Source organism: Equus caballus, chromosome 22 (genome assembly GCF_041296265.1).
Source record: "Equus caballus isolate H_3958 breed thoroughbred chromosome 22, TB-T2T, whole genome shotgun sequence".
In the NCBI taxonomy this organism is placed as follows: domain Eukaryota; kingdom Metazoa; phylum Chordata; class Mammalia; order Perissodactyla; family Equidae; genus Equus; species Equus caballus.
The window spans coordinates 24,922,704-24,934,805 of NC_091705.1; the positions used below are offsets into that span (position 1 = coordinate 24,922,704).

Below are 12,102 nucleotides of genomic sequence, written 5' to 3' on the forward strand. Positions count from 1 at the left end.
CATGGAGTGACGTGGAGGCAGATTTTGTTCACCCTCAGGAGGAACTCTCTGCCACTGGATGGAGCAGGCAGGCTGGGAGGGGGGCGGTAGTGAGCTCCTCATCCTTGCAAACTTTCACACTAAGTCTAGCTCCACCGTGAGAGATGGTGTAGAACACTCAGACACACAGAGGTCAGAATGACCTCTCTGGTAGCTGACCCTGACTCTCTGTGGGCCACAGTTCTGGCCCCGTCTCTGTCCCTGTCTTGCTGGGTCACCTCTGGCTGGTTGCTTCCCCTCTCTGAGCCTCAGTTTCCGAATTATGACAGAATTAGGCTGGATGATCACTATGGTCCTCTTACCAGAACATTCTCCAATTCATCCATTCTCAGTCTTCATTCCAACCCCCATCCACAATGGCTACCATCTTGGCAGCTGGGGGCTCCACAAGAACCTGGTCTTAGTCTTGGCAGAAAGTCTTCCCCATTATCTGTTCATTCCAATTCAAGCATCCTGGGTGACCTTTAGCTTGGAAGTCTCTCTGCTCATCCTGGACAGGAATTATTTACTTTGGAGTCTCTTTGGATGGCTCTGGAACTAGGGCTTTCTTCTGACGGCAGCATCCCATCTGGTCGCCACTATATTAAGGGCCACCGCCACCAGCAGAACCCTAGGAGACTGCGCAAGGGAGCAAGGAGTCGTGAGCATCCTCCTCCAAGCCTGTGAGTGGTGGGTTTCCCCCTATGACCCCCCACACAGTGGTCTTCAGAAGGCTTTGGAAGCAAGAGGCAGAGGGATGGTTCTGCTTGGATTAGCTAATATTCTGAATATAGCAAATTAAGAGGTAGAGAAATTATATTAAGAGAAGCGCCAAACTGATGAGCAATGCAGAATCATGATGTGCTGCCCATTTATTCATATTTTTATTCAGCAAACATTTATTTGTCTCACTGTACTGGGTGTAGGCTTTTTACTGGGGTCTGGGGATTCAACAGTGAAATAAGTCATAGTTCCTCCTCTAAGGAGTTCACAGCCTGCTGGGAGGGGCAGACAAGTCGTCAGGTAATTGGTACCCAGGACTCTGATCAGAGAATGAAGGCAGCAAGATGGTGGGGTGGGACCCCCTAGCCTAGACTCTGGGAGGGGCCTGGAGTGGCCTTCACAGAGGGCATGATGTCTTACTGAAACCGGAGAGTCAGTAAGAAGTGACTTAGGTAAAAATTTGAAGAAGAGGAAAGATGTTCCAGGCAGAGAAGCCAGCCTGTGCAAAGGAACTTTGGGAAAAAAGCATGGACTTGCAGTCAAGTGTGACTTTTCAAATCCCAGCTCCTCCGCTCATCACCTGTGTGCCTCTGGGCAAGTTGCTCTAGCTTTCTGACTGTGGCTGCCCAGCTGTAAAACAGGAGGTAACCACATCTATCTTAAAGGAAGGTTAAGTGTAAGAGTGATGGGTGCTCGTCAAAGATTCTTTTTCTCTCTGGGTAATTCTCCCTCCTGCTCCTCCTCTGACTGACCAGTTGCCAGGACAAAAGATGTTTCAGCTTTGGAAACTTCTTCTCTTATGCGGCCTGCTCGCTGGGACCTCAGCATCTTTTCTTGAGGATCTTCGCGGCAAATTAGACAATGTTTTCAACAAGCTGAAACCCGATCTTGAGAAAGGAGCTGAGACCATTGACAAGGCGCTTGAAGGTGAGTCAACAAGGGCAATAAGGAGTGGCAGCCAGGAGCCTGCCTCCTAATCACTACGCCTGCATTACCAGAGGCTGCCACCAGGGACTACCCTTTATGGATTGTTTACTGGGAAATGTGGCTATTCAGCTCCTGGCTGACTTGCTTATTATTTTTCCAGAAACAAGCAATGCTTAAATGAATATCCTTTTACATATTATATCATGGTAAACTTTTTTCAATATACGCACAGGATAATTTCCTAAAAGTGAGATTTCAAAAGTTCAAAAGGTGTGCCCATTTTAAGTTCTAGTAGATGTGGAAAAATAATCCCCATATTAACATTTTCCCAAACAGTCTGTGAGAGTACCTTTCTTTCCACTCCCTTGACAGCACTGGTATGGACAAGTTAAATGTTTTGCCAGTCTTATAGGTGAAAGATCGTAATTCATTTCACTTTACATGTCTCTAATTATGAAAGAATCTACTCACTTTTTCATATTTTATTATCCATTTACATACTTTAACTTAAATATTTTGTTCATATTATCAGCACGTTCTTCTATTGGGTTGTTTAATTTTCTTATTGATTTGTATTAACTCCTTGGAAATTAATCCTACCTAGCCCAGGTTGCTATAAATTTAGCTACCTACTTTTATGTTTAGTGATATCTCCCTTTTATTCAGATTTATTGAAAGAACTAGTCTTTCTTTTCATTTTCTGGAAATATTAACAGCACACTAACCACCATTCTTTATAGGAGGAAGTAACTTCTGTGAATGGCTGCCTTTCAAGCCTTGCCAGGTCTTAGGCAACCTTCAAAGATACAGAAGGGATCCACTTTCTAATTTCACTGCTGAGAAAAGTGAGCTCAGAAACAGAAGTGTCTGGATCAAGGTCATCCAACAAGTTATAGGACCAGATATAGTTTTATTTAAATTGGCATTCTCTGCCTGCATCATTATAACCAGATAGATACTGTTTGCTGAAGAGCCAGGTTGCAGTACTGAAATTACATATCTTTTCTTGTACAGTCTTTTGTTTTTCCTTGAGTTAGTAATTGCCTTGTTGTTTCTCACTTGAATTATTTTCTACAGACTTATCCTTAGTTCCCTTTATATGCACCATTCTACTTTCCCATCATTTATTCTATCTAACCCCTTTATTCTCTGGAGACCTCCCAGTAGGACACTCTGTCCTCCTGCTCCTATATGAATTATTGCCCTCTGGGCCAGCTACAAAGTTTTCATCTTGGGACTCCCATTTGCCACTTTCATGTGTTGGAGCCATATTTTCTTTCTTGATTCTAGGTTTTCCATTTCTTAATATTTCTTCATTTTTTTTGACCTGGTTTTTCAAATTAGTGTGGACATCTCGTTTAGAGAAATAGACCTCTGAGTCACTACTAGAAGCTGGAGTACAATCATTATCAATTGCCTGGTCAGTTGATTGATTGCTATCTTGATGAATGCTGCATATATATTATAAGTATCAAGGCAGCATGGAAGGAATGAGGGCTCTCTGGCTGTGTGACTTTAGGCACATTTCTTAACCTTTCAGTACTTTATTTACTCATCTGTAAAATGCAGATAATATCAATACCTACCTCATTGAGTTATTATGAAGATTAAGTAGAATAACAGGCAAATAGTCTTATCTAGTACCTGGCGCATAGTGGCTGCTTCATCAGTGTACATAACACTAAATAGCAATCGTTTTTGTCAGGTGTCTTCCAGAAAGTGAAGGGTGACTTGAAGACAATTCAGGATTCCGAGATTTGGCAACAAGCCAAGCAGAAGTTCCAGGAAGCTGAGAAGTTGGTGGAAAATACCCTTTCTAAGATCTTGCCAACTGTGGATGGTTCTTTGGGGTGAGTTGGGGCTTCATGGAGAAGATCTTTGCTCCAAGAAAAGAAAATACATATTTTTGGAGAGGTAATTTTAAGATCAAATACAGAGAGGTGGACAAACATTGTCCGTCCCCACAGAACCAAGGTAGTCTGAGGCCAGGGTCCCCAGACCTTGCGTAAATTACAGGCAGGGCTGCAGGCCCAATCTGGGCATCTCGTGGGTTTGGGCTTCCACACTTTGTAATTTCAGGATCAGGGCAAAAGTTCTCTTCCATCCACCTCCACCTGAACTTCCTTTTCCAAGGAATAAGACTTTTCTTCTCAAAATATGGCTAAGGATAAAAGTCCGACTCCCCACGGGAGAGAGGAAACTGGAATTCATACCACATAGCTGGCCCCACACATGGAGTTTTGGAGTCAAACAGTTCTGGGTTCGGATTGTGACTTGGGCACTTATTCCCTCTTGGAGTCTTCGGGGGAAATCACGTCTGTTTGAGCCTCAGTCTGTCGTGCCATAACGTGGAGAGAATCAAATCTCTGAGCAGGGCTGTGGTGGAGACCAGCGAAGGCAAGGTTGGTGGGGCCCCGATGCTCAGCATGATATTGGCATGGAGAAGTGCTCAGCACATGGTTGCCATGAACAACGACAAAGGTGAATTGTGGGTTTTGCGCAGGTTGAAAATCAGTAACGGCAACATCCAGGACCTCAAAGCTGAACTGGCCCCTGATGGCCAAGGTGCCACCCTGAGGATCCCCATCACCTGTACCGCCAGCGTGTCCCTGTGAGTATCGTGAGAATCTGGGTCCTGGGAGAAGCAGGGCAGCATGGCTGATGGGTCTCCAACCTGGAATCAGGCACTGTTCCACGCTGGCGTCTGGGTGTGAGCCTCAGTCTCCCAATCTGTATGTGAGGGGGCCTTTCCAGCTCTAAAATCCTAACCCTTAAAGTGTTCTAGTGAACTTTGGCCATAAACAAGTCTCTCTTAAAAGAATCCTCCATTACCTAGACTTTTGAAATCATAACATTTATCTACCTGTAATATTTGAAAAATTGAGAATACATGAGCGTTTACTACCCTTTGGCAAAATTTCCTCCAGCATTGTTTCATCTATCAAGATTCTGTTTAAATAACCAGGACCATTACAGATGAATGTATATAGTAGTGAACAGTGTATAATAAAGGGCATGTGTGAAAAATATAATTTTGAAGTATTTTAGTTATTTTAAAAGAGGTAGATAAATAGGAAAACGAGCATGTGTAAAAGACTCTTTATAATTAAATACACTATGATTCCATCATTCATTAGCCAAGAGATCCTGGAATAGTTGCTTAAACTCTCTATACCAACATTCCCTCATTCTGAAAATAGAGATAATAGTAGTATTTTTCCCTCATGGGATTGCTGTAATGATTAGATGGATTAATCCAGGAAAGATACTTTTTTAAAGTGCCTAACATAATTTGTGCTCAATAAAGGTTTATGATTATTATTTTAATTAGTGTGATGCTGTGTAAAAATTTCATATGAACCAAACCCACATGGCCAGGAGAAGAAGCCACCGATGTAACTATATAAATCCCGTGAGGAATATAATGTTAACATTATTGTTGTAATACAATGTTAACATTATCCAATGACATCCTGGAAAATGTCCACACAGTAAAAGAACTTGAGTAGACAACGTGAAGGGCCTTCTCGACTTCCGTTAACTGTGAATCTTATTTCCTGCAGGCCTGTCATTGGCCAGGTCGTCGACCTGAAGGGTTCCTTGGAACTCCAGACTGATGTCAGAGTTGAAACTGATGCCCAGACTGGCCTCCCTTCAGTGGTCCTAGGAGAATGCAGCGACGACTCAGCCAGCATCTCACTCACCTTGCTGGACAAGTAAGGCTCATCCATCTCAACAGAGCTGGGCTGTGAGAGTCAAGGACCCCTGATTTCAGCCCTAATCCTATAGCTGGGAGGTGGCACAATGTGGTGAAAAAGAGTTCAGGCTCTGAGTCAGACAGACCTTGATTCAAATACCACCTTTGACCACTGACTTGTGACTTTGTAACCAACTTAACCTCTCTGAGGCTCGGTTTTCACATCCGCAAACTGAGAATGATAAAAATACCTACTCGTAGGCTGCTGAACTGACCAAATGAGAAAATGCAAGTGTTTAGCATAGACCCTGGCACATACAAATATCCATGCTGACTTCCTGCCTGCCTGTTCTTCCCATTACTGACTCAGGAGTGTTGACCTCTCCAACCACAATCGTGAATTTCCTATTTCACCTTTCAGCTCTATCAGTTTTGCTTCGTGTGTCTTGAAGCTCTGTTGTTAGGTGCATGCACGTTTAGGATTGTTACGTCTTCTTGAAGAATCGATCCCTTTATCATTATGTGACGTCTTCCAATAATAGCAGTGATGATAAAAATTGTATTTACCTTCTTGCCTCCAGTTGAGAGGGGAGAGGAGGAGTAAATACTTACCCCTGCCGTGGTCTCTATAGTTGCAAATTGTCCCCAGACCATCCTCCACCCACTGGAAAATTCCTGAAATAAGATGATGAAAATTTAATCCTTTCCATTTAAATTATTGATCTCTGTTAATCCAAAAAATCTACATCTTAAACTGTGTTCTCGAAAGGGCAGGTTTGGCCCAGTGAAGAGCGTGGAGAGAGAAAGGGTGACCCTGGTGATGGTGGGAGTGGAGAAGAGGTCTGGAAGCTCGGGGCTGGGGCAGGTGGACTTGGAGGGGGACGAGGCTGGGTCCTGGGCTCTCAGTCCTGATGGCCATGGGCAGAGGTCACTCTACCCTCCCCCCACCAAGAGGCCCGATCAGAGGCTGCCTAAGTACCCCCTAAAACCAAAGAAAGGCAACACAGCCTGATGTTAGTCGGAAAGGCTGGGACACAAGTTCAGAGGCCTGAGCCCTGCTGAGCATGGGAACTCCTCCCGCCACTCTGGGTCTCAGAGTCCACATCTCTAAGATGACATTCCACTCTGCTGCTCTCGGTCGTCTTGGGCCTTTTCTTCCTGCTTAGGATGAAGTCCCAAGCCCTCCCCATGCCCAGCTGGGCTCTGCTTGTCCTGGCACCCCTCACACACCCACACTCTCCTCTTGCTACTCTGCTCCAGACAAACTGGCCTTTGTTCTGTGCTTTGGACGAGTTCTTTCCCACCTCAAGACCTGTGCATGGCTATTCTGGCACCAAGACCACCTTCTCCGCGCTCCCACCTCAATGTGCTTCTCATCCTTCAGGGCCTGAAGCACGACTCCTCCCATTCTCTCTCCTGAGAGTCTACTCTTGCCCTTCAGTGTACTTGTCACAAGGTGTCACTATATATTTAATTGCATGTTACTTCATTCATTATTTCAACCAAAAACGTATTGAGCATCTGCATTGTGCCAGGCAGAGCTCTGGCACATCGTGCCACCATTCTGAGCTCTGGAGAATTTATGGGTGACAACAGACAAGGACCCTGTTCTCGTGGAGCTTATTGTCCTGAGGGAAAGGTAGATGGGCGAGCATTGAGTCCGTCTAAGAGCCCTCAGGGAAAATGTCAGATTTCTAGGAGTCTGGGCAGAGCAGTATGCTTACCAGGACACTATGATACAAAGACATCCCTTAGGTGAGCAGCCAGGGAGGGCTTCCCTGAGGAGGTGATGGTTACGCTGAAAGCCTGAGCAAGACTTGTTTAATGTTTAGGTACCAGATTAGGAGATGCTGGTGCTTTGCTTATCCCTGTGTCCCCAGGGCCTAACTCTGTGCCTGGTTCATTGCTGATGCTCTATTAATATGTGTTGAATGAATGAATGAAGTCTCAGGGTTGTGATGAGACTCTCTTAGGTACTGGGGTGAGCTGCTGCTCAGATGTGGGGTTCTAAGTGACGTTTCCTTTGGATAGAGGCCCTGTCTCTGGTTAGAGAGTCAATGCCCCTGAGGTTTATCTGACTTCTGGGTGCTCCACCATCTCCCACCCTCTCCGCACCCCTACTGCTTGGCAGCTCTGCCCGCCTGACCAGGTTTTATCATTTCCCTCTCTTTTCCAGCCGCAGTGAACTGGTCTCCAGAGTTGTGGACTCCTTGACCGGCGTCCTGAGCAAGGCTGTGTCCTCCCTGGTGCAGAGACAAGTGAGTCCTTCACTCCTGGGGTCCCAGAGCCCTGGCGGCAGGGGGAGGGTGGCAAGTGTAGCATCCACAGGCCAAACTGTAATCTCTGGGCACCTTTCCTTCTGTGATGCAAACTTTGGGCTGTCAGCCAGAAGTGGCCCCCCTTTGCTTAGGGGAGTGGTCTGTTGGGGAGAGGCCTGACGTTAGCTGAAATCTCTGAGTTCCAAATTTGAACCATTTGCCATATCCGTGTACTACCAATATGCCTTGTTAGCTAAGATTTTTCTTTAATCAACACAATTTTACTTAATTAAATTTATTTAAATGCCTTTATTTTTAAAAAGGAAACTTTATGTCCTTACCATAAATAGAAAACTAATATCACTTATCATATAAGTAATTAAAAAATAAACACTGTCCTATAGTTTTCATCATCTGTGCATCGTACAAAACCATATGTACCAGGTGCCCAAAGTTCCAGAGAGCCTACATTAGTCATTCTGGAAGGCGGCTGGGAACCTAGGTTTACAAAAAAAAAAAAATCCTCCAGGTGGCTCTGTGAGTCATGGAACCGGAGGCCTGCTACTCAAAGCGTGGCCCTCCTGCCAGCCTCAGCTGGACACTTGCTAGAAATGCAGAATCGCAGGCCCCACCCAGATCTGTTGAGATCCGCAGGAAATTGTATGCACCCAAAATCGTGGTAAACACTGTTCTACATTTCCCAGGGCTCCATTTGACTCTCAAATTCCAGGGTGCCAAAGTTCAAGGTTTCTAAGAGTGTAGGGTTCTGGGGTGTTAACACTCTAGATTCTTAAAGTTCTAGGATTCTGATGTTCTAAGGTTTTAGGATTTGAGCATCTCATGGTTCTCAGATTTTTGGACTTCTAGGTTTCCATTGTTTTAGAATCCTAAGGGCCAAAGGTCCTAAGGTCCCAAGTAATCAGCATCTGTGTGGGTGGCAGGCAGTTTGTTCCCAGCTGATAATGATTTTCCTTCTTCCTTCTTCCGTCCGGCTCTCCTCCTCTCCCTCCCTCCCTCCCTCTCTCCCTCTCCCCTCTTCAGGCGTGCCCATTGATCCGCGTCTTCCTCCACAGCCTGGATATAAGTTCTTTTGATGACCTCATCAGTAAGTCACAGCCTGGGGATGTGGGGACATTCCCTCTGCAGCCTTCCAAGGGCAGGCATGCAGCTCTGCACCTGCCCCACGGGCTGTCTGGTCAGGGAACCCTGGAGAAACAGAAGGACCCAGCATCCTGAGCAAGTTGGGAGAGTGTGGGTGGAGGGGTCCCTGCAGAACTGAAGGGTTCTGTGGGCCTCAGGAGCCCCCCCACCGTCATCCGTTGTTCAACACGCAGAATCTGCCGGGCAGAATGATGTGAGAAAGAAGATGGGCCAGATCTGGTTCAAAGCCTGGGTCTGCTGCCTAGCAACTGTGGGGCCTCGGTCAGGTGGCTCCGCCTCTCCAAGCCTCAGTTTCCTCCCTGGTGAAAGGGGATTGCAAACATTGTGGGCCTAAAGAGTGGATGAAAAAAAGCACAAAGAGCCTAATACCCAGTGGGCATGGCTAAAAGATTCCATCCCTTGTCGTTTCCTTCTTATGAGGAGCTGTGGCTTCTCCTCCAACCCCTGGGGACTTTCTTTGGCCTTTGGGTCTCAGGCGTGGCTGGAGTTGCTGGGGCTGCTGCAGTAAGTGAAGGTGTCGAGGTCCTGGAGATGGCCCTTCTGCAAAACAGCCATCCAGTAGGTCCAGTTCCTTGGGCAATTACTCTGTGCTCCGTGTACACCGTCTCATTGGATCCTTGCAACAATCCTGTGGGGTGGGTACTGTTATACCCATCTTACAGATGAACAAACTGAGGCTCAGAGAGGAGGTGTGACATGCCTGAGGTCCCATGGCGGTCAGACTGGCCCACTGGGGCGTGACAGCCGTTGGGGTCTGGTTTCCAGCAGTGGAGACTGAGTCCTGCTGCTGATTTTGTCTCTTCAGGTAAACTTGAGCAGGGGGTCCAGCTGCCGTTAGACTTCTGAAGAGGGCGGGTGAGGAGGATTGCTGTGCTGCCCACTTGCTGGTAAGGAGCTGGGCTCTGGGCCCCGCACCAAGGGAAGATGGGCTGCTCCATAGGGGCCTGCGGTGAAGTTGGAGCAAAGCTTGACTTCTCTTCTTTGTCTAGCAGCAGACTGAGCCCTGATCTTGGTCATAGACTGACCCTGACCCTGGCCCCAGGCTGAGCCCTGATCCTGCTCACACTCTGAGCCCTGAGCCTTAATTATATGCCCAGACTGAGCCCTGATCCTGGCCCTAGACTGAGCCTAGATCCTAGTCACAGACTGGAGCTTTGACCCCAGTTATTGACTGAGTGAGGACATTGGTCACGGATTGAGCCCTGACCCTGATCTCAGACTGACCCACGATCCTGATCATATACTGAGCCCTCAACCTGGCTCCAGTCTTGGCCTCTGATCAGTGTTTTCCCATCTGCCGTTGTTCCTAAGGTGAGGGAGGGGGGAGGGGGAGAATGGGTCAGTGCCAGGTGCCAGAGAAAGGGCCCAAACCAACGGTGCCAGTCCCCTCTGCAAGGCCTTAGGCCTGCAGGGTGCTGTGGGAAAGTGCTGGGGCAGTGAGGTGTCTGATGAGTGGCGGGTGCTGCTGTAAGGTCGGCCATTACTGTCAACGCCCTAACCCCCTGTGGCCTCTTCCAGATTGCTTCCCGGTGGCTTGACCTCGTTCCCTTGCAGCGTCTCCCCCTGGAAAGGTGACACCATCCAACTGGAGTGAAAGTCTGAGCCCAGCCACAAGGACACCTCTCAGATACTCCTTCTCCTCACAGTCGGGATGGCGGCATCTAAGCTAGATACTTTCCACCCCCAGCAATAAAAGTCCATTTCTGCACTCTCCTGAGGGGCCTGTTTGCATTCCTTCCTTCGGGATTTGGGGGTGAGGGGTTATGCCACCAGGGTGGCAGAGACATGGATCCAGAGCTGGAAGGCACATTTGGGACTCTTCAGCCCCACCTTCTTGTTTGACAAATGGGGCACTGAGGCACAGAGACGGCAAGAAACTGATGCAGGGTCACACAGCCAGTCTGTGGCAGTGACAGAACACTTGACTCGTCCCCACGCACATTTAGTGGGTATCTAGTGAGCACCTGTTCTGGACCAGGCAGGCAGCGGGAATAGGACAGTCACCTTCTGGGGACAGCTCCACCTGGTGCTTTCTTCCATTCCCCTCCAGGGACTCTGAGAGCCCTGTGGAGGATCAGGGGGCATCTGATCTGACCGGACTCAGGAGTAGGGTGATGCGGCTGTATGCCAGCCCACCCCTCCATGCCCTCTGAAGGGTCAGGCTCCCTCTTCGAGCAGCATGTGAGAGCACCCACGGCCTCCAGCCCCCAGGGCTCACCCATCCCACCCATTGCCAGCCCTGACGGCCTGTACAGCCACCTGCCATGGTGCTGCCCCATGGATACCAGCTCCTCCCTCTGCCCGAGGCCCCTCCACCCATGCCCCAGAACTCGGTTCACCCCCCCAGGCTGTGGCCGAGGCAACCTCACGCTCCTTATGCCAACACCACCACCATCACGGAGGGCTGCTTTGCTGGCACATGCTACCTCGTTAATTCCTCCCCACACCCCTGTGCCAGGAGACACCACTGTTGTCTCCGTTTGACAGATGAGGAAACTGAGGCTCACAGAGGTATAGTGACTCATCAAGGTCACACAGTGTGCAAGTGGTGGCGCCAGGAGTTGGTCCCATGGCTACGGGACCCCTTGCTCAGAGAGGTGACATTCCAGCTCCCAGGCCCTTTGGTCTCCTCTCCCAGGCCCCCAGCAGGCCCCACTTTCTCCTTCCCAGGACAAATCAGGTCCTCTCGAGGCTGGCCCTCCTCCCCCACGTGCAGGCCCTCAGTTTCCCCTTCGTCCCTGCCGCTTCTTCACAGTCATGTTCCCCTCTGCCGGGGTACAACATGGGCCACACGCTAACACATGCTGTTGCCTCAGGATCACAGCAGCTCCTTCTTTCCAGGAGGGAATCTGACTTTCCTGCCAAAAGGCCTGAGGAACCTGTGCCCATTTTGCCAAGCAGCCATCTTGCTGGTCCGCACAACTCTGTGAGGGACGGACTGCCCTCATCCCCATGGGAGACTCAGGTGCAGAGAGGCCAAGGCCACGCAGAGGCCTGCACCCAGCTGCTAATTCACCCAAGGGCCCCTCCTCTGAAGGAGGCTGCCTCACAGGGTCCACTCCTCTCGGGGGCCCTTGAGCCATTGGGGTGTCCTGGAGGGGCCTTGCACCAGCCCTCCCCTGAGGACCTCAGTTCAGATTGGGCCAGGTGGCTGCTTGGCACAGAGCGAGGCTGAAGCGTTGGGTAGATCTGAGCTCAGATCGGCCTCTGCCACTTGCCAGCCCTGAAATCTGTGGCAAGTGCCTTAAACCTCTCGGAATGTTGGTTTTATCACCTGTCAAATGGATTAACAGTAAAACCTCCCTTGTCGGGCTGGTG

The 12,102-nt window shown here is 48.7% G+C and overlaps 1 protein-coding gene across 2 annotated transcripts; it reads left to right on the forward strand.

Annotated features, from left to right (window-relative positions):
* Positions 1 to 579: 579 nt before the first annotated feature.
* On the forward strand, positions 580 to 10,497 carry LOC111769981 (BPI fold-containing family A member 2-like). Of its 2 annotated transcripts, none has more exons than XM_023626347.2 (9): positions 580 to 701; positions 1,497 to 1,668; positions 3,374 to 3,518; positions 4,172 to 4,279; positions 5,232 to 5,384; positions 7,542 to 7,623; positions 8,665 to 8,728; positions 9,590 to 9,671; positions 10,303 to 10,497. In XM_023626347.2, the coding sequence occupies exons 2-8, from the start codon at positions 1,512 to 1,514 to the stop codon at positions 9,628 to 9,630; spliced, it is 750 nt and encodes a 249-aa protein (XP_023482115.2). In that variant the 5' UTR covers positions 580 to 701; positions 1,497 to 1,511; the 3' UTR covers positions 9,631 to 9,671; positions 10,303 to 10,497. The 2 variants fall into 2 exon arrangements, with proteins under 2 accessions (XP_023482115.2, XP_023482116.2); XM_023626348.2 differs by having other exon boundaries at positions 653 to 708.
* Positions 10,498 to 12,102: the final 1,605 nt, after the last annotated feature.

What these genes read in the sequence shown, in the direction of transcription:
- LOC111769981 (XM_023626347.2), top strand. Translation starts at nt 1,512, where the DNA reads ATGTTTCAGCTTTGGAAACTTCTTCTCTTATGCGGCCTGCTCGCTGGG. An exon ending in CATTGACAAGGCGCTTGAAG is followed by an intron (nt 1,669 to 3,373) that starts GTGAGTCAACAA and finishes CGTTTTTGTCAG; the next exon opens with GTGTCTTCCAGAAAGTGAAG. An exon ending in CCTCCCTGGTGCAGAGACAA is followed by an intron (nt 7,624 to 8,664) that starts GTGAGTCCTTCA and finishes TCCCCTCTTCAG; the next exon opens with GCGTGCCCATTGATCCGCGT.